General features: G+C 41.6%; 1 protein-coding gene across 1 annotated transcript in view; it reads left to right on the top strand.

The window, feature by feature from the left end:
* cd81b (CD81 molecule b) overlaps positions 1-21,743 on the top strand; it is a 36,146-nt gene extending 14,403 nt beyond the window's left edge. The window contains exons 3-8 of the mRNA XM_079531699.1: positions 3,790-3,887; positions 4,417-4,491; positions 5,435-5,551; positions 13,812-13,898; positions 15,654-15,737; positions 21,620-21,743. Of these exons, the coding sequence (XP_079387825.1) occupies positions 3,790-3,887; positions 4,417-4,491; positions 5,435-5,551; positions 13,812-13,898; positions 15,654-15,737; positions 21,620-21,682 (524 nt within the window). The 3' untranslated portion in view covers positions 21,683-21,743. The remainder of the gene's footprint in view (positions 1-3,789; positions 3,888-4,416; positions 4,492-5,434; positions 5,552-13,811; positions 13,899-15,653; positions 15,738-21,619) is intronic.
* The last annotated feature ends 1,057 nt before the right edge of the window (positions 21,744-22,800 follow it).

Below are 22,800 nucleotides of genomic sequence, written 5' to 3'. Positions count from 1 at the left end.
ATTAATCCAGTGGACAGTAACCTATAGGGTTATTAAACATAATGTAGTAATATGTGTACAGTAGCCTATATGGTTATTAAACATAATGTATTAATCTGTGTACAGTAACCTATAGGGTTATTAAACATAATGTAGTAATCTGTGTACAGTAACCTATAGGGTTATTAAACATAATGTAGTAATCTGTGTACAGTAACCTATAGGGTTATTAAACATAATATATTAATCTGTGTACAGTAACCTATAGGGTTATTAAACATAATGTAGTAATCTGTGTACAGTAACCTATAGGGTTATTAAACATAATGTAGTAATCTGTGTACAGTAACCTATAGGGTTATTAAACATAATGTAGTAATCTGTGTACAGTAACCTATAGGGTTATTAAACATAATGTATTAATCTGTGTACAGTAACCTATAGGGTTATTAAACATAATGTAGTAATCTGTGTACAGTAACCTATAGGGTTATTAAACATAATGTAGTAATCTGTGGACAGTAACCTATAGGGTTATTAAACATAATGTAGTAATCTGTGTACAGTAACCTATAGGGTTATTAAACATAATGTAGTAATCTGTGGACAGTAACCTATAGGGTTATTAAACATAATGTAGTAATCTGTGTACAGTAACCTATAGGGTTATTAAACATAATGTATTAATCTGTGTACAGTAACCTATAGGGTTATTAAACATAATGTAGTAATCTGTGTACTGTAACCTATAGGGTTATTAAACATAATGTAGTAATCTGTGTACAGTAACCTATAGGGTTATTAAACATAATATATTAATCTGTGTACAGTAACCTATAGGGTTATTAAACATAATGTAGTAATCTGTGGACAGTAACCTATAGGGTTATTAAACATAATGTATTAATCTGTGTACAGTAACCTATAGGGTTATTAAACATAATGTAGTAATCTGTGGACAGTAACCTATAGGGTTATTAAACATAATGTAGTAATCTGTGTACAGTAACCTATAGGGTTATTAAACATAATATATTAATCTGTGTACAGTAACCTATAGGGTTATTAAACATAATGTATTAATCTGTGTACAGTAACCTATAGGGTTATTAAACATAATGTAGTAATCTGTGTACAGTAACCTATAGGGTTATTAAACATAATGTAGTAATCTGTGTACAGTAACCTATAGGGTTATTAAACATAATGTATTAATCTGTGTACAGTAACCTATAGGGTTATTAAACATAATGTAGTAATCTGTGTACAGTAACCTATAGGGTTATTAAACATAATGTATTAATCTGTGTACAGTAACCTATAGGGTTATTAAACATAATGTAGTAATCTGTGTACAGTAACCTATAGGGTTATTAAACATAATGTAGTAATCTGTGGACAGTAACCTATAGGGTTATTAAACATAATGTAGTAATCTGTGTACAGTAACCTATAGGGTTATTAAACATAATGTAGTAATCTGTGTACAGTAACCTATAGGGTTATTAAACATAATGTATTAATCTGTGTACAGTAACCTATAGGGTTATTAAACATAATGTAGTAATCTGTGGACAGTAACCTATAGGGTTATTAAACATAATGTAGTAATCTGTGTACAGTAACCTATAGGGTTATTAAACATAATATATTAATCTGTGTACAGTAACCTATAGGGTTATTAAACATAATGTATTAATCTGTGTACAGTAACCTATAGGGTTATTAAACATAATGTAGTAATCTGTGTACAGTAACCTATAGGGTTATTAAACATAATGTATTAATCTGTGTACAGTAACCTATAGGGTTATTAAACATAATGTATTCATCTGTGTACAGTAACCTATAGGGTTATTAAACATAATGTAGTAATCTGTGTACAGTAACCTATAGGGTTATTAAACATAATATATTAATCTGTGTACAGTAGCCTATAGGGTTATTAAACCGATTAGAGTTATTAAAATCATTCCTGATTAAAATGTCATCCTTACAGATGAGGTCTATCACATGTGCTTACACTGCCCCCTGGTGGTGGTTCCACACACTGACAGCTCTCTGTCTGTCTCTCTCTCTGTCTCTCTCTGTCTCTCTCTCTCTCTCTCTCTCTCTCTCTCTCTCTCTCTCTCTCTCTCTCTCTCTCTCTCTCTCTCTCTCTCTCTCTCTCTCTCTCTCTCTCTCTCTCTCTAATGTAAAGTGAATGTCTCTCGCCCAGGTGTGTACATCCTGATAGCAGTGGGCCTCTCTCTCTCTCTCTCTCTCTCTCTCTCTCTCTCTCTCTCTCTCGCTCTCTCGCTCTCTCTCTCTCTCTCTCTCTCTCTCTCTCTCTCATGGTTAATGTAAAGTGAATGTCTCTCGCCCAGGTGTGTACATCCTCATAGCAGTGGGCCTCTCTCTCTCTCTCTAATGTATAGTGAATGTCTCTCGCCCAGGTGTGTACATCCTCATAGCAGTGGGCCTCTCTCTCTCTAATGTAAAGTGAATGTCTCTCGCCCAGGTGTGTACATCCTCATAGCAGTGGGCCTCTCTCTCTGTCTCTAATGTAAAGTGAATGTCTCTCGCCCAGGTGTGTACATCCTCATAGCAGTGGGCCTCTCTCTCTCTCTAATGTAAAGTGAATGTCTCTCGCCCAGGTGTGTACATCCTCATAGCAGTGGGCCTCTCTCTCTCTAATGTAAAGTGAATGTCTCTCGCCCAGGTGTGTACATCCTCATAGCAGTGGGCCTCTCTCTCTGTAATGTAAAGTGAATGTCTCTCGCCCAGGTGTGTACATCCTCATAGCAGTGGGCCTCTCTCTCTCTCTAATGTAAAGTGAATGTCTCTCGCCCAGGTGTGTACATCCTCATAGCAGTGGGCCTCTCTCTCTCTAATGTAAAGTGAATGTCTCTCGCCCAGGTGTGTACATCCTCATAGCAGTGGGCCTCTCTCTCTCTAATGTAAAGTGAATGTCTCTCGCCCAGGTGTGTACATCCTCATAGCAGTGGGCCTCTCTCTCTCTAATGTAAAGTGAATGTCTCTCGCCCAGGTGTGTACATCCTCATAGCAGTGGGCCTCTCTCTCTGTAATGTAAAGTGAATGTCTCTCGCCCAGGTGTGTACATCCTCATAGCAGTGGGCCTCTCTCTCTCTAATGTAAAGTGAATGTCTCTCGCCCAGGTGTGTACATCCTCATAGCAGTGGGCCTCTCTCTCTCTCTCTAATGTAAAGTGAATGTCTCTCGCCCAGGTGTGTACATCCTCATAGCAGTTGGCCTCTCTCTCTCTAATGTAAAGTGAATGTCTCTCGCCCAGGTGTGTACATCCTCATAGCAGTGGGCCTCTCTCTCTCTAATGTAAAGTGAATGTCTCTCGCCCAGGTGTGTACATCCTCATAGCAGTGGGCCTCTCTCTCTGTAATGTAAAGTGAATGTCTCTCGCCCAGGTGTGTACATCCTCATAGCAGTGGGCCTCTCTCTCTAATGTAAAGTGAATGTCTCTCGCCCAGGTGTGTACATCCTCATAGCAGTGGGCCTCTCTCTCTGTAATATAAAGTGAATGTCTCTCGCCCAGGTGTGTACATCCTCATAGCAGTGGGCCTCTCTCTCTGTAATGTAAAGTGAATGTCTCTCGCCCAGGTGTGTACATCCTCATAGCAGTGGGCCTCTCTCTCTCTAATGTAAAGTGAATGTCTCTCGCCCAGGTGTGTATATCCTCATAGCAGTGGGCCTCTCTCTCTCTAATGTAAAGTGAATGTCTCTCGCCCAGGTGTGTACATCCTCATAGCAGTGGGCCTCTCTCTCTCTAATGTAAAGTGAATGTCTCTCGCCCAGGTGTGTACATCCTCATAGCAGTTGGCGCGGTCATGATGTTCGTTGGTTTCCTGGGATGTTACGGCGCCATCCAGGAGTCGCAATGCCTTCTGGGAACGGTAGGAGCTCTGTGTGTGTGTGTGCGTGTGCGTGTGTGTGTGCGCGTGTGCGCACGTGCGTGCGTGTGTGTGTGTACGTGCACCACCCAGGAGTCCCAGTGCATGCTGGGAACTGCAGTCATCTCCATGCTGACATGGAGATGACTGCAGTTCCCAGCATGCACTGGGACTCCTGGGTGGCTCAGATCACAGTCGGTGTCACCAGGCAAGATGTACAGCTGGTGTGTGCGTGCGTGCGTGCGTGCGTGCGTGCGTTGGCGCAAATCTTCGAATATATATTCTCTCAGAGTGAACGTTTTTAACTCAAATCTTTGCTCCTTGGGGGGGGGGGGGTCCCTGGAACAACATATTTTCAGATGAGGGTCGGCGGCCAATTACATAATAATCTTGGGGGTCCTTGACATGAAAATGTTTGAGAACCACTGACAGAAACATGGGGGTTTTTCAGAAAACTGTCAGGATTCAGAAGGTATTTGTAGAATCTAAATGGGTTAACAGTTCTCCGACATGTTGTTGTTTCTGTTTCCAGTTCTTCTTCTTCCTGGTGCTTCTGTTTGCGTGTGAGGTGGCAGCCGGGATCTGGGGCTTCATGAACCGAGACACGGTGGGTTGTACCATCACACCTGTACCATCACACCTGTATATTACCGTATATTAACTGTATTCATGTTCATGTTAAGCTTCACAACGCGCCGCATGGGCGGCGCGTTGTGAAGCTTGTAGATCAGCTATTTTCAGCACGGAACACGTTGTACGACGAAGAATAAATCAGGCATTACTGGCACTGAGCTTCACTCACTGACAGGGAGGGAGATGTGTTTTTACTGGCACTGAGCTTCACTCACTGACAGGGAGGGAGATGTGTTTTTACTGGCACTGAGCTTCACTCACTGACAGGGAGGGAGATGTGTTTTTCATTACTGGCACTGAGCTTCACTCACTGACAGGGAGGGAGATGTGTTTTTACTGGCACTGAGCTTCACTCACTGACAGGGAGGGAGATGTGTTTTGGCACTGAGCTTCACTCACTGACAGGGAGGGAGATGTGTTTTTCATTACTGGCACTGAGCTTCACTCACTGACAGGGAGGGAGATGTGTTTTTCATTACTGGCACTGAGCTTCACTCACTGACAGGGAGGGAGATGTGTTTTTCATTACTGGCACTGAGCTTCACTCACTGACAGGGAGGGAGATGTGTTTTATTACTGGCACTGAGCTTCACTCACTGACGGGGAGGGAGATGTGTTTTTACTGGCACTGAGCTTCACTCACTGACAGGGAGGGAGATGTGTTTTGGCACTGAGCTTCACTCACTGACAGGGAGGGAGATGTGTTTTATTACTGGCACTGAGCTTCACTCACTGACAGGGAGGGAGATGTGTTTTTCGTGGCACATTATGTTTGATCAAACAACAAGTTTCATCAGTGTTTGGGTCGGGAGGCGGGATGTTCTGTGTCTGCTGTCTGTCTGCGTGGAGTGGATGTTCTGTGTCTGCTGTCTGTCTGCGTGATTTAACTAAATGTCGCCCCCCCCCCCCCACCCCAGATCTCCAAGGAGCTGATCAACTTCTACGACTCGGCCTACATCAAAGCTGTGGATGTAACGGGGCCGGCTGGCAAGAAGGAGAAGGCCAGCAAGGTCCTGGAGGTGTTCCACGGCACGGTATGTTCTTCAAGGACCTTCAGGTGTTCTTTAGTGTTCTTTAAGGACCTTCAGGTCCTGGAGGTGTTCCACGGCACGGTATGTTCTTCAAGGACCTTCAGGTGTTCTTTAGTGTTCTTTAAGGACCTTCAGGTCCTGGAGGTGTTCCACGGCACGGTATGTTCTTCAAGGACCTTCAGGTGTTCTTTAGTGTTCTTTAAGGACCTTCAGGTCCTGGAGGTGTTCCACGGCACGGTATGTTCTTTAAGGACCTTCAGGTCCTGGAGGTGTTCCACAGCATGGTATGTTCTTTAAGGACCTTCAGGTCCTGGAGGTGTTCCACGGCACGGTATGTTCTTTAAGGACCTTCAGGTCCTGGAGGTGTTCCACAGCATGGTATGTTCTTTAAGGACCTTCAGGTCCTGGAGGTGTTCCACAGCATGGTATGTTCTTTAAGGACCTTCAGGTCCTGGAGGTGTTCCACAGCATGGTATGTTCTATAAGGACCTTCAGGTCCTGGAGGTGTTCCACAGCATGGTATGTTCTTCAAGGACCTTCAGGTGTTTTTTAGTGTTCTTTAAGGACCTTCAGGTCCTGGAGGTGTTCCACAGCATGGTATGTTCTTTAAGGACCTTCAGGTCCTGGAGGTGTTCCACAGCATGGTATGTTCTTTAAGGACCTTCAGGTCCTGGAGGTGTTCCACAGCATGGTATGTTCTTTAAGGACCTTCAGGTGTTCTTTAGTGTTCTTTAAGGACCTTCAGGTCCTGGAGGTGTTCCACAGTACGGTATGTTCTTTAAGGACCTTCAGGTGTTCTTTAGTGTTCTTTAAGGACCTTCAGGTGTTCTTTAGTGTTCTTTAAGGACCTTCAGGTGTTCTTTAGTGTTCTTTAAGGACCTTCAGGTCCTGGAGGTGTTCCACAGTACGGTATGTTCTTTAGTGTTCTTTAAGGACCTTCAGGTGTTCTTTAGTGTTCTTTAAGGACCTTCAGGTCCTGGAGGTGTTCCACAGTACGGTATGTTCTTTAAGGACCTTCAGGTCCTGGAGGTGTTCCACAGTACGGTATGTTCTTTAAGGACCTTCAGGTCCTGGAGGTGTTCCACAGCATGGTATGTTCTTTAAGGACCTTCAGGTCCTGGAGGTGTTCCACGGCACGGTATGTTCTTCAAGGACCTTCAGGTGTTCTTTAGTGTTCTTTAAGGACCTTCAGGTCCTGGAGGTGTTCCACAGCATATTATGTTCTTTAAGGACCTTCAGGTCCTGGAGGTGTTCCACAGCATGGTATGTTCTTTAGTGTTCTTTAACACTAGCGCGTCGGAGCGGTCAGGCTGACCGATTTTGACATTTTGAAGTGGATTTTCTTTGCCCATGAAGTCCTGAGAAAGTTCCCCTTGCATGACTTTTTCTAAATGTTCGATTCAAACCATCTCTGTTTTTTTTTTCATCTGAAACGTTTTGGAAATATGATTTTAGACATAATTCTACTAAAATGTCTGCTCTTTTTCGGTCCGTGGGACCGCTCTTAGAGCCCTCACCCTTTCTCCCCCACAAGCAGTGCTGTTCACACCTCCCTCCCGGCTGGAGACGGGCATTGTTCAAGCTAATGTGTCATTTGCATTCCAACTAGCCTTCCACATGTAGGCAAACTTACATTACAAACTTACATAAACTAAATGTTGTTTTAGATGTTATATTTGTTATATGCGGTTTGCAGAAATAACGATGTCTGACTTTATTTCTCGAAACGGAAAAATAAATATGGTGTGTGGTATTGTTTCCACCAAGCGCATAGCTCAATAGATATAAATACATGTTGACTATACACGCCATCTTTATAGCATAATTATGTAAGGTGGCGATGATAAAAATGAATCAATTATCCTGGAATAATAAAGTTTATAGCATGGTCTGTTTGACCCGACCGACATTTCCTTGGAGCGAGAATGTTCGCCGATGCGCGAATCAGCGCGATGCCAAATAAAAATGACAGTGTTTGAAATCAGTCCAACCCGATAGACGTCCCGAACTTCTAAATGTTTTGTCAGTAAGAAGAACAGTTATGTCCGTCCTTCGTCTGTAAACTTTTCTGCACGCGACCAGTGGAACTGATTTCCACGCATCACGGCTCTCTTTTTTTCTCTCTCCCTCTCTCTCTCTCCCTCTCTCGTGGAGAGGGAGAAAATATCCAAGTAACTGAAGGTGAGGTATGCGGAAGTGCATTTTAGATAACGCTGTAGCACTATTTGTGGCGGTGATGCGTCACATGACTTGATCTATCCTATGGTGTATATATAAACCGTGCTGCTGCTACGGACCTTTCTGCTGGCACAATAAATCAAATATATATAAATGACATCGATCATAGGCGGCGGGTATGTAAGGCTAGGCCAGGCTTAGCCTTCCCAAAAATTATGCTGGGTATTTTTAAAATATATATAGGCTAATATGTGCGCAGCATTATATAGAAGGCTAGCCACTCCCAACTCCTTTGTCTGTAGCCTAAACTTTTCTGATTTTCACGCACGCACGCACAGCTCTTTCCTTTTTTTGGCACAATCAATCAAATATATATTAATTACATCGATGTTTCCCCCTCTATATAGAATGACAATATATAACTAATGTCGTATTTCGTCTGAGCAATGTGCCTGGCTCTGGCAATAACGTGTGGTAGCCTATTGTATTGGCTCAATACAAAGTCGGACAGTGTTTGCTGCGCAAGGGTATTCAATATAGCGCTCACACGTCACTATTATTATAGTTTGGTAAACTGAAATAAAAAATAACTTTGAGTTGTCCTGTCTAGTTGAAACTGCTGCCTTGAATTCGTTGGAATGTAACATTTAGAAGACAATGGCAAGCCGTCAACGGGTGCAGAGAGAGGTGTGAAGATCATTAGACAGTGGGGGAGACAATGGCCAATCAAATAGCACGAAAAACACCGGTCAGCCTGACCGTTAGCCGTCATATTAGTAGTGCATTTTTTTCAGACATCCTAGTGTTAAGGACCTTCAGGTGTTCTTTAGTGTTCTTTAAGGACCTTCAGGTCCTGGAGGTGTTCCACCAAACGGTATGTTCTTTAGTGTTCTTTAAGGACCTTCAGGTGTTCTTTAGTGTTCTTTAAGGACCTTCAGGTCCTGGAGGTGTTCCACAGCATGGTATGTTCTTTAAGGACCTTCAGGTCCTGGAGGTGTTCCACAGCATGGTATGTTCTTTAAGGACCTTCAGGTCCTGGAGGTGTTCCACAGCATGGTATGTTCTTTAAGGACCTTCAGGTGTTCTTTAGTGTTCTTTAAGGACCTTCAGGTGTTCTTTAGTGTTCTTTAAGGACCTTCAGGTCCTGGAGGTGTTCCACAGTACGGTATGTTCTTTAGTGTTCTTTAAGGACCTTCAGGTGTTCTTTAGTGTTCTTTAAGGACCTTCAGGTGTTCTTTAGTGTTCTTCAAGGACCTTCAGGTCCTGGAGGTGTTCCACAGCATGGTATGTTCTTTAGTGTTGTTTAACACTAGCGCGTCGGAGCGGTCTTTCTGACCGATTTTGAAATTTTGAAGTGGATTTTCTTTGCCCATGAAGTCCGGAGAAAGTTCCCCTTGCATGACTTTTTCTAAATGTTCGATTCAAATCATCTCTGTTTTTTTTCTCCATCTGAAACGTTTTGTAAATATGATTTTAGCCATGCTTATACCTACTATATCTACACTTTTTCGGTCAATTTGACCGCCGCCCCCCTTTCTCCCCCGCAAGCAGTGAAGTTTCACACCTCCCGACAGCTGGAGACGGCATTGTTCAAACTAATGGGTCATTTGCATTTCAACTGCCAAGCCTGCATTCCATTTCCAACTAATTCAATCATTTATGTTTGGCTGGTTAACTTGGAATTTGTTTACTATGTTGATAAGATAATAGGAATAGGAATACAATGATTATTATCCATGATGAGGGATGTTATTGAATGCTCAGTTAGACTCGACCGACATTTCCTTTCCATGGAGCGAGAATGCTTGCCGATGCGATTCCAAATAAAAATGACAGTGTTTGAAACCATTCCAACCAGATAGACTTACCGAACCTCTAAATGTTTTGTCAGTCATAAGATAATAGTTATGTCCGTCCTTCTTTGTCTGTAAACTTTTCTGCACACAACGTGGAACTGATCTGCAATTCTGCCTGCATGCACGCAAGGCTCTTTCTTTTTTTCTCTCTCTCTCCCTCTCTCTGCTATAAACCTTCTGCTGCGGACCTCTCTGCTGGCACAATCAATCAAATATCCCAAAACCATAGGCGGCGGGTATGTAAGGCTAGGCAAGGCTTAGCCTTCCCAAAATTTTGCTGGGTATTTTTTTTAAATATATATAATATATGTGCGCAGCATTATATAGAAGGCTATTGTGTGTGTGACTGTGTGTGTGTGTGTTGTCGCTGCTCCCTGGTGATCGCTGATCGGGTAGCTTAATCAGCAGATTGGCTGTCTGTAAACCTCGTCCTTCCAGTCGCTTTGTAGCAAACAGTAGCACGCGCTGGTTTGTTTTGGAAAACAGCAAAACGCAAAAGGGATATAGTCTACGACCTACGGTCTTTTTCAAGGCAAAGATAAGGTAATTCAGAAGAAGAAGCTGTGAGTCGGCTGTCAGCACTCAGCAGCACCAGTGTCCACACGGTTCACAGTTCACACCACTGCAGCAACACTGACAGGTTCAGCGGAGTGGCGGCTGTCTCTGTGCCGTCTGTGAAGAGCCATGAGCCGGGAGTAGCAACACTGACACGTTCAGCGGAGTGGCTGCTGTCTGTGTGCCGTCTGTGAAGAGCCATGAGCCGGGAGTAGCAACACACTGACTCGAGACTTGAGAAAAAGACCCATATCGGCCAAAATATCCCAAAACGATGCCCGGGGAACTTTAATTAAAAGCTAGATGCAGTGGCTATAATTGGGTCAAGGGTGTTGCTTTCGTGAGCAATGGTGTACAAGATTGGTAATACATTGGTCAAAGTAACTCATTTTTTTTTACCCAAAGGTAAAACAAAGTCGGACAGTGTTTTTTCCGCTCCCAAACTTTTTCGGGAGAAATAAACAGACATTGTTATTTCTGCAACAAATATAACCTCTAAAACAACATTTAGTCTACATGTTGTGAGTAGCCTACATGTGTATACACATGAGGAATTAGTTGGAATGGAGGCCTACATTTAGAAGACAATGGCAAGCCGTCAACGGGTGCAGGCACTGCAGGGAGAGGTGTGAAGACCATTCAGTATTTTAGCTGTGACGTGAGCGCGAGCACGTGAGATACTTTCTGGGTCCTACTTTTGTGTCCCTATAGAGTTATACTGTGACTCTCCGTCGGACTAAATCTGAGACGAAAACAACCACGAAATTAAGCAATAAGCCACGAGAGGTCTCAGGTTACCGGGTATTTTACAATGGCTGGGGGCGTAGGCAGACCCGACGCGGAGCGGAGGGTCTTCTACCCCCCAGCCATTGTAAAATACCCGGTAAGCTGGGGCCTCGAGTGGCTTATTGCTTTTCTAAAACGGTTACAAACATATAGCAATATTAACCTAATACAACTATTACATTCACAAAAGTAGCTACGCTTTGCGCCACCAGAGCGAGCCGCATCACTTCCTTGTTTTGCTCGGCAAGTAGGCTATGTGACGGGAGAATAGCGCTTGATGTCTTTACGGGGCTGCCTGGAGCCACACATTCACAGTCATATGAGCCGGGCGGTGGTTAGACGCCCGCACGGCATGGGTTTGTAAGGTAATCAAGCGCTCCCCTTCCCCAGTACAGCTACAGAGATGCGGAATCAGGTGCGAATGATATAAAGTGATTGAAGGTGTGGGTTATCGGTGAAATTTACACCGGTCACGTGACGGTAACCAGCCAATCAGAATCAAGTATTGGGACTAACCGTTTTAGAAGTCTCATTTTACCGCTTTCCTCGCAACAACAAAGCTGCGCTGCTCTCCCAAATCTGGCTGTGACAGGCCGTCTGCCCCACACGGAATACTATCGCCATTTTATTTCATTGTATCAACTAAATCCTCATTAATGCAAACTAGATTCAACATACTCAAGCCTGCAAACATTCTAAATATGCCCCCGAAATATTTTACTGAGCAAATTGACTGTTACCACCTTCAATAATAATGATAATAATAGTCTTTATTGTCTCCACATCATTTTTTTTTTGTCATGGAAACTTGTACAAAACATTAATAATTCTACTCGAGTTGGAAGCATTAAGACCCATTTTAACCCTCAATGGCTTCCTTTCTGAAAAATAACCTCATTGTAAAAAGATTCACGCGTTTAGATATTCTATTTACAATGAGATGCGGACGGGAGCTGGTGCCACTTAACCTGACTCTGCCAGATGGGGCAGCAGAGAGTACACTGGGTTCCCCCCTCCTGCTCCCATCTGGGAACTCTCAGGCAGACTTGATGCCCGGCCACAAAACGGCCTGGCCAATCAGCAGCAGCTTCTAGCAGCTTCTAGCAGCAGCTTCTAGCTTCTAGCTGCTGCTGATTGGCCAGGCCGTTTTGTGGCCGGGCATCAAGTCTGCCTGAGAGTTCCCAGATGGGAGCAGGAGGAGTGTACTCTCTGCTGCCCCATCTGGCGGAGTCAGGTTAGGTGCCACTTGGACCCGGACGTAACGTAGCACTACAAAATGACGTCAGACTTAAATACTGAATTAGACGAGTGGGGGAGAGAGTGGCCAATCAAATCGCATGAAAAACACGGTCATATTGACCTTTCATAGTCATAGTAGTAGATGAGATGAGTTCAGACATGCTAGTGTTAAGGACCTTCAGGTGTTCTTTAAGGACCTTCAGGTGTTCTTTAGTGTCCTGTAAGGACCTTCAGGTGTTCTTTAGTGTCCTGTAAGGACCTGTAGGTTCACTGTTCATTTCGTTGACTAAAACTACAACGAAAAATGTCGGCCGACTACCTTTTTTTCCCACTGATGAAAACGAAATAAAAACAATATAAAAACAGAGTTATGACGACTAAGACTAAATATACTGACAATGTCAGGGACGGCCTGGTGGAGAAGAGATCCTGGTATACCTAGTATTTCTAGTAGAGAAATAATAAATATAAGATGATTAATAACAGATTAATATGTTTTCTGTCCTCAGCTGGACTGTTGTGGTAAATAAAGACTGTTGTGGTAAATAAGATATGTTTCTGTCCTCAGCTGGACTGTTGTGGTAAATAAGATATGTTTCTGTCCTCAGCTGGACTGTTGTGGTAAATAAGATATGTTTCTGTCCTCAGCTGGACTGTTGTGGTAAATAAGATATGTTTCTGTCCTCAGCTGGACTGTTGTGGTAAATAAGATATGTTTCTGTCCTCAGCTGGACTGTTGTGGTAAATAAGATATGTTTCTGTCCTCAGCTGGACTGTTGTGGTAAATAAGATATGTTTCTCTCCTCAGCTGGACTGTTGTGGTAAATAAGATATGTTTCTGTCCTCAGCTGGACTGTTGTGGTAAATAAGATATGTTTCTCTCCTCAGCTGGACTGTTGTGGTAAATAAGATATGTTTTCTGTCCTCAGCTGGACTGTTGTGGTAAATAAGATATGTTTCTGTCCTCAGCTGGACTGTTGTGGTAAATAAGATATGTTTCTGTCCTCAGCTGGACTGTTGTGGTAAATAAGATATGTTTCTGTCCTCAGCTGGACTGTTGTGGTAAATAAGATATGTTTCTGTCCTCAGCTGGACTGTTGTGGTAAATAAGATATGTTTCTCTCCTCAGCTGGACTGTTGTGGTAAATAAGATATGTTTCTGTCCTCAGCTGGACTGTTGTGGTAAATAAGATATGTTTCTCTCCTCAGCTGGACTGTTGTGGTAAATAAGATATGTTTCTGTCCTCAGCTGGACTGTTGTGGTAAATAAGATATGTTTCTCTCCTCAGCTGGACTGTTGTGGTAAATAAGATATGTTTCTCTCCTCAGCTGGACTGTTGTGGTAAATAAGATATGTTTCTCTCCTCAGCTGGACTGTTGTGGTAAATAAGATATGTTTCTGTCCTCAGCTGGACTGTTGTGGTAAATAAGATATGTTTCTCTCCTCAGCTGGACTGTTGTGGTAAATAAGATATGTTTCTCTCCTCAGCTGGACTGTTGTGGTAAATAAGATATGTTTCTCTCCTCAGCTGGACTGTTGTGGTAAATAAGATATGTTTCTCTCCTCAGCTGGACTGTTGTGGTAATTAAGATATGTTTCTGTCCTCAGCTGGACTGTTGTGGTAAATAAGATATGTTTCTCTCCTCAGCTGGACTGTTGTGGTAAAGGAGACGATAATCCTCTGTTCAAACAACACTCTGCAGCTCTGTGTCCAAAGAAGACTGACGACACTGGGGTGATTATTGTGATTATTATTATTATTATTATTATTATTATTATTATTATTATTATTATTATTATTATTATTATTATTATCTTCATGTCGCTGTGCTTCCATTGACAATGAATGGTAGACTGTGTCTTTGTATCTTCATGTCGCTGTGCTTCCATTGACAATTAATGGTAGACTATCTTTGCATCTTCATGTCGCTGGGCTTCCATTGACAATGAATGGTAGACTGTATCTTTGCATCTTCATGTCGCTGGGCTTCCATTGACAATGAATGGTAGACTGTATCTTTGTATCTTCATGTCGCTGGGCTTCCATTGACAATGAATGGTAGACTGTATCTTTGCATCTTCATGTCGCTGGGCTTCCATTGACAATGAATGGTAGACTGTATCTTTGCATCTTCATGTCGCTGGGCTTCCATTGACAATGAATGGTAGACTGTATCTTTGCATCTTCATGTCGCTGGGCTTCCATTGACAATGAATGGTAGACTGTATCTTTGCATCTTCATGTCGCTGGGCTTCCATTGACAATGAATGGTAGACTGTATCTTTGTATCACCTGTGTGAATGCTTAAGAAAATTAAACCAGTGATTCCCAAATGTGTCCATGTCAAGGACCCCCAAATTCACACTAATCAGCCCAGCGGACCCCCATTTGAAGAGATATGCCAGGGACCCCCATTAGAAGAGATATGACAGGGACCCCCATTAGAAGAGATATGCCAGGGACCCCCATTTGAAGAGATATGCCAGGGACCCCCATTTGAAGAGATATGCCAGGGACCCCCATTTGAAGAGATATGCCAGGGACCCCCATTTGAAGAGATATGCCAGGGACCCCCATAAAAGAAGATTTCTACGGCTCTAGCAGTGATTCTCAACCCGTTTAATTTCAAGGACCCCCAGTTTGACATGCATTAGGCTACGGACCCCCATTTAATGGAATTTCCATCTCTGGGACCCCCAATTTATATTGTAAAATCTATGTTAATGTAACTCTGAGAGTCTACAAATGGACCCATAAGGGTCCATTTGGTTCCGTGTGTTACACTCTCAGAGTTACAGACCCATAAGGGTCCATTTGGTTCCGTGTGTTACACTCTCAGAGTTACAGACCCATAAGGGTCCATTTGGTTCCGTGTGTTACACTCTCAGAGTTACAGACCCATAAGGGTCCATTTGGTTCCGTGTGTTACACTCTCAGAGTTACAGACCCATAAGGGTCCATTTGGTTCCATGTGTTACACTCTCAGAGTTACAGACCCATAAGGGTCCATTTGGTTCCATGTGTTACACTCTCAGAGTTACAGACCCATAAGGGTCCATTTGGTTCCATGTGTTACACTCTCAGAGTTACAGACCCATAAGGGTCCATTTGGTTCCATTTGTACACTCTCAGAGTTACAGACCCGTAAGGGTCCATTTGGTTCCATTTGTTACACTCTCAGAGTTACAGACCCGTAAGGGTCCATTTGGTTCCATCTGTACACTCTCAGAGTTACAGACCCGTAAGGGTCCATTTTGGTTCCAAACTATCATTTAGCCATGGGGACCCCCTGGAACTCCTGGACCCCTTGGAACTCCCCCAAGGACCCCTGGGGGTCCCCGGACCCCACTTTGGGAACCACTGAATTAAACTATATGTCCTTCTGTGATTGACAGTTATTTTGTGATTGACAGATCTTTTGTGATTGACAGATCTTTTGTGATTGACAGTTATTTTGTTCTTTCATATTGTGTCATATTATTTCCTCAGAGCTGTCATGTGAAACTCATCGAGCTGTTCTCCGAGAAACTCTACCTGGTCGGCCTATCAGCACTGGTGGTGGCTGTCATTATGGTAAGACACGACCTGATTGGCTGTCATTATGGTAAGACACCACCTGATTGGCTGTCATAATGGTAAGACACGTCCTGATTGGCTGTCGTTATGGTAAGACACATCCTGATTGGCTGTCGTTATGGTAAGACACCACCTGATTGGCTGTCATTATGGTAAGACACGACCTGATTGGCTGACATTATGGTAAGACACCACCTGATTGGCTGTCATAATGGTAAGACACGTCCTGATTGGCTGTCGTTATGGTAAGACACGTCCTGATTGGCTGTCATTATGTTAAGACACCACCTGATTGGCTGTCATTATGGTAAGACACGACCTGATTGGCTGTCATTATGTTAAGACACCACCTGATTGGCTGTCATTATGGTAAGACACAACCTGATTGGCTGTCGTTATGGTAAGACACCACCTGATTGGCTGTCATTATGGCAAGACACGTCCTGATTGGCTGTCATTATGGTAAGACACCACCTGATTGGCTGTCATTATGGGTGACCTACACCTTTAAGAGCGTCTGCTAAATGCCTAAAGTGGATAAACATGATAATAAATACAGTATTATGTTCATATGACTGTTATGATTCAACATGTTTCTGTATTATGTTCATATGACTGTTATGATTCAACATGTTTCTGTATTATGTTCATATGACTGTTATGATTCAACATGTTTCTGTATTATGTTCATATGACTGTTATGATTCAACATGTTTCTGTATTATGTTCATATGACTGTTATGATTCAACATGTTTCTGTATTATGTTCATATGACTGTTATGATTCAACATGTTCCTGTATTATGTTCATATGACTGTTATAATAATAATAATAATAATGGATTTTATTTATAATGCACTTTACATTCCTCAGAATCTCAAAGTGCTACAGTAGGCAAAATATATGAAACAATAGGTAAAAGCAGAAAAAAAAGAACATTACATGATTAAAAGCAGGAAACAAAAAAACAACAGTTAATGAACACGAGGTCAGAGAATAAAATCAGTGGGTTTGGGGGAAGGCCTTATTAAAAAGGTAGGTCTTTAGTCCTCTCTTGAAGCAGTCGATTGACTGTGGCACTCTCAAGTGTGGGGGGAGAGCATTCCATAGTTCAGGGGCAGCTGTGCAGAAGGCCCTGTCACCCATGGTGCGCAGGTTGGCCGTGACGGGGTTGAGGCAGTATGTATTTGATGAGCGGAGGGTGCGGGTCGAGGGTTTCAGGGAGACTAATTCTTTGAGGTTATGATTCAACATGTTTCTGTATTATGTTCATATGACTGTTATGATTCAACATGTTTCTGTATTATGTTCATATGACTGTTATGATTCAACATGTTTCTGTATTATGTTCATATGACTGTTATGATTCAACATGTTTCTGTATTATGTTCATATAACTGTTATGATTCAACATGGCTGTTTTTCCAACTGCAGCTTCAAAAATAACATGAATTATGACAGCAGAAATGCATAAAATAACATGAATTATGACAGCAGAAATGCATAAAATAACATGAACTATGACAGCAGAAATGCATAAAATAACATGAATTATGACAGCAGAAATGCATAAAATAACATGAATTATGACAGCAGACATGCATAAAATAACATGAATTATGACAGCAGAAATGCATAAAATAACATGAACTATGACAGCAGAAATGCATAAAATAACATGAACTATGACAGCAGAAATGCATAAAATAACATGAACTATGACAGCAGAAATGCATAAAATAACATGAACTATGACAGCAGAAATGCATAAAATAACATGAACTATGACAGCAGAAATGCATAAAATAACATGAACTATGACAGCAGAAATGCATAAAATAACATGAACTATGACAGCAGAAATGCATAAAATAACATGAACTATGACAGCAGAAATGCATAAAATAACATGAACTATGACAGCAGAAATGCATAAAATAACATGAACTATGACAGCAGAAATGCATAAAATAACTAGAACTGCACTCTGTCGAGCGCTACGACCTGTCAAATCTCAGCCTCTCTGTAAAACATGGAAATTAAATACTAAAGTCGTGTTATAACTGGTTAAATTAAATACTAAAGTCAGGTTATAACTGGTTAAATTAAATACTAAAGTCAGGTTATAACTGGTTAAATTAAATACTAAAGTCAGGTTATAACTGGTTAAATTAAATACTAAAGTCGTGTTATAACTGGTTAAATTAAATACTAAAGTCGGGTTATAACTGGTTAAATTAAATACTAAAGTCAGGTTATAACTGGTTAAATTAAATACTAAAGTCAGGTTATAACTGGTTAAATTAAATACTAAAGTCAGGTTATAACTGGTTAAATTAAATACTAAAGTCGTGTTATAACTGGTTAAATTAAATACTAAAGTCGGGTTATAACTGGTTAAATTAAATACTAAAGTCAGGTTATAACTGGTTAAATTAAATACTAAAGTCAGGTTATAACTGGTTAAATTAAATAGTAAAGTCAGGTTATAACTGGTTAAATTAAATACTAAAGTCAGGTTATAACTGGTTAAATTAAATACTAAAGTCAGGTTATAACTGGTTAAATTAAATAGTAAAGTCAGGTTATAACTGGTTAAATTAAATACTAAAGTCAGGTTATAACTGGTTAAATTAAATACTAAAGTCAGGTTATAACTGGTTAAATTAAATAGTAAAGTCAGGTTATAACTGGTTAAATTAAATACTAAAGTCAGGTTATAACTGGTTAAATTAAATACTAAAGTCAGGTTATAACTGGTTAAATTAAATACTAACGTCAGGTTATAACTGGTTAAATTAAATACTAAAGTCAGGTTATAACTGGTTAAATTAAATACTAACGTCAGGTTATAACTGGTTAAATTAAATACTAAAGTCAGGTTATAACTGGTTAAATTAAATACTAAAGTCAGGTTATAACTGGTTAAATTAAATACTAACGTCAGGTTATAACTGGTTAAATTAAATACTAAAGTCAGGTTATAACTGGTTAAATTAAATACTAACGTCAGGTTATAACTGGTTAAATTAAATACTAAAGTCAGGTTATAACTGGTTAAATTAAATACTAACGTCAGGTTATAACTGGTTAAATTAAATACTAAAGTCAGGTTATAACTGGTTAAATTAAATAGTAAAGTCAGGTTATAACTGGTTAAATTAAATAGTAAAGTCAGGTTATAACTGGTTAAATTAAATACTAAAGTTGTGTTATAACTGGTTAAATTAAATACTAAAGTCAGGTTATAACTGGTTAAATTAAATACTAAAGTCGTGTTATAACTGGTTAAATTAAATACTAAAGTCAGGTTATAACTGGTTAAATTAAATACTAACGTCAGGTTATAACTGGTTAAATTAAATACTAAAGTCAGGTTATAACTGGTTAAATTAAATACTAAAGTCAGGTTATAACTGGTTAAATTAAATACTAAAGTCGTGTTATAACTGGTTAAATTAAATACTAAAGTCGGGTTATAACTGGTTAAATTAAATACTAAAGTCAGGTTATAACTGGTTAAATTAAATACTAAAGTCAGGTTATAACTGGTTAAATTAAATACTAAAGTCAGGTTATAACTGGTTAAATTAAATACTAAAGTCAGGTTATAACTGGTTAAATTAAATACTAAAGTCGTGTTATAACTGGTTAAATTAAATACTAAAGTCGGGTTATAACTGGTTAAATTAAATACTAAAGTCGTGTTATAACTGGCCGTCAATGGTGACGTAATTACGACATGGTTCAATATTGGTTGAGTAACAGGTAACGTATGTATGTGTAGTTGTATACATGTATGTGTAGTTGTATACATGTATGTACGTTGAAAGTACTATACTGCTGTCGGCTGGCATAAAGAAATCAATGGGCCGGGCGCGGGGCGGGGCGGTGAGTTGGCATGCCGGGCGCGGGGCGGTGAGTTGGCATGCCGGGCGCGGGGCGGTGAGTTTGCATGTCGGGCGCGGGGCGGTGAGTTGGCATGCCGGGCGCGGGGCGGTGAGTTTGCATGTCGGGCGCGGGGCGGTGAGTTTGGCATTCCGGGCAACTTCTACAGAACTCTTTAATAGCGTGTTTTGGCGCCTGACCAGTAAAAGCTCTCCATGACTCTATCATAGGGTTTCTGTACGCCTCTCTGTAAAACATTGGAATGAATGAGTGTTATAACTGGTCGTCAATGGTGACGTAATCACAGGTAACGTATGTATATGTATAGGGTATGTATATGTATATGTATACATGTATGTACGTTGAAAAGTACTATCCTGTGGTCGGGTGGGCTTTTTATACGTATGCTCGTGGTATATATATGATTTTGAGTGTGACGTAATTAGCCCATTCTGGTCGGGAACCCTTTTTGGTGTTTTAAGCATTATGTTATACTTTAGCTATTGAAAAATAGCAGATCTACAAGCTCATAGCTTGTAGATCTGCCACAAAACGGCCTGGCCAATCAGCAGCAGCTTCTAGCAGCTTCTAGCAGCAGATTCTGATTGGCCAGGCCGTTTTGTGGCCGGGCATCAAGTCTGCTTGAGAGTTCCCAGATGGGAGCAGGAGGGGGGAACCCAGTGTACTCTCTGCTGCCCCATCTGGCGGAGTCAGGTTAGGTCGGCGGCCAATTACATATAATCTTGGGGGTCCTTGACATGAAAAGGTTTGAAAACGACTGACAGAAAACTGTCAGGATTTAGAAGACATTTGTAGAATCGTTCCCAGGTCTAAATGGGTTAAGATCAATGGCGGGTTATAACTGGCTTTCGACGTAATAAAGATATGTTTCAGATTTATACATAGAGACATTACCTTTAATCCAGATTTATACATGTATACATAGAGACATTACCTTTAATCCAGATTTATACATGTATACATAGAGACATTACCTTTAATCCAGATTTATACATGTATACATAGAGACATTACCTTTAATCCAGATTTATACATGTATACATAGAGACATTACCTTTAATCCAGATTTATACATGTATACATAGAGACATTACCTTTAATCCAGATTTATACATGTATACATAGAGACATTACCTTTAATCCAGATTTATACATGTATACATAGAGACATTACCTTTAATCCAGATTTATACATGTATACATAGAGACATTACCTTTAATCCAGATTTATACATGTATACATAGAGACATTACCTTTAATCCAGATTTATACATGTATACATAGATACATTACCTTTAATCCAGATTTATACATGTATACATAGAGACATTACCTTTAATCCAGATTTATACATGTATACATAGAGACATTACCTTTAATCCAGATTTATACATGTATACATAGAGACATTACCTTTAATCCAGATTTATACATGTATACATAGAGACATTACCTTTAATCCAGATTTATACATGTATACATAGAGACATTACCTTTAATCCAGATTTATACATGTATACATAGAGACATTACCTTTAATCCAGATTTATACATGTATACATAGAGACATTACCTTTAATCCTCGGCCATACGCATACAAAAGCTCTAGCTTGCGCAAGTATTGTGCATTCCATTCACACACACACACACACACACACACACACACACACACACACACACACACACACACACACACACACACACACACACACACACACACACACACCTTTACATAGATTTTGCATTACATTCACCCATTCACACACACACATTCACACACATTCACATAGATTGTGCATTCCATTCACACACACACACACACACACACACACACACACACACACACACACACACACACACACACACACACACACACACACACACACACACACACACACACACACACACACCATTGATGTGATGTACAGTAGAGGTACAGTAGATTATAATCTTCTCTCCTCCACTCAGATCTTTGAGATGATCTTCACCATGGTCCTCTGCTGTGGGATCCGCAACAGTCCAGTTTACTGAGACCCCCCGAGACCCCCCGAGACCTCCTGAGACCTCTTGAGACCCCCTGAGACCCCCCGAGACCCCCCGAGACCCCCCGAGACCCCCTGAGACCCCCGAGACCCCCCGAGACCCCCCGAGACCTCCCGAGACCCCCCGAGACCCCCCGAGACCCCTGAGACCTCCTGAGACCCCCTGAGACCTCCTGAGACCCCCTGAGACCCCCCGAGACCTCCTGAGACCACCTGAGACCCCCTGAGACCTCCTGAGACCCTCTGAGTCTTCCTGAGACCTCCTGAGACCCCCTGAGTCTTCCTGAGACCTCCTGAGACCCCCTGAGACCCCCGAGACCTCCTGAGACCCCCTGAGACCCCCCAAGACCCCCTGAGACCCCCTGAGTCTTCCTGAGACCTCCTGAGTCTTCCTGAGACCCCGTGAGACCTCCTGAGACCCCCTGAGACCCCCTGAGACCCCCCGAGACCTCCTGAGACCCCCCGAGACCCCCTGAGTTTTCCTGAGACCTCCTGAGTCTTCCTCAGACCCCCTGAGACCTCCTGAGACCCCCTGAGTCTTCCTGAGACCCCCAGTTGCTCTCCCCAGGTTGGCGGAGGGTGTGTAGAGCCCAGGATCACATTAGATAATTGACACGGGGGTGAAAAATGGTTACAAAATCGTGGGATAAAAAAATATTATTACAAAAAAAAAAGAGTTAAAGATCTAATAAGGGTCCAGTTGGTTTCCAACTCTCCATCATTTAGCTGCATGGGGACCACCTGGAACCACCTAAGGGACCCCTGGGGGTCCCCGGACCACCGGTTGAGAACCACTGTCCTAAGTGAGGGTATGGGGCGTGACAAGCCGTGACATCATCATGATACCAGGAAATGATGCGGGAACGCCTGGCCTGATTGACAGCCCATACATCCAATCAGAAAAGTCCTATCTGATTGACAGCCCATACATCCAATCAGAAAAGTCCTATCTGATTGACAGCCCATACATTAAATCGTGTGACCGACGTCACTTCATAAAATACTTATTTTTTAAGGGATTTTTTTCTACATCTTTTCTTAGATGGGATTTTACACTTTCAGCGTGGGATTTTACACTTGCTGAAAATAGCAGATATACAAGCTCAG

The sequence above is a fragment of the Electrona antarctica genome (genome assembly GCF_951216825.1).
Source record: "Electrona antarctica genome assembly, contig: scaffold_86, whole genome shotgun sequence".
Classification (NCBI taxonomy): Eukaryota; Metazoa; Chordata; class Actinopteri; order Myctophiformes; family Myctophidae; genus Electrona; species Electrona antarctica.
The sequence above is the reverse complement of the archived record's forward strand: the minus strand, read 5'-3'. Positions and strand labels throughout refer to the sequence as shown.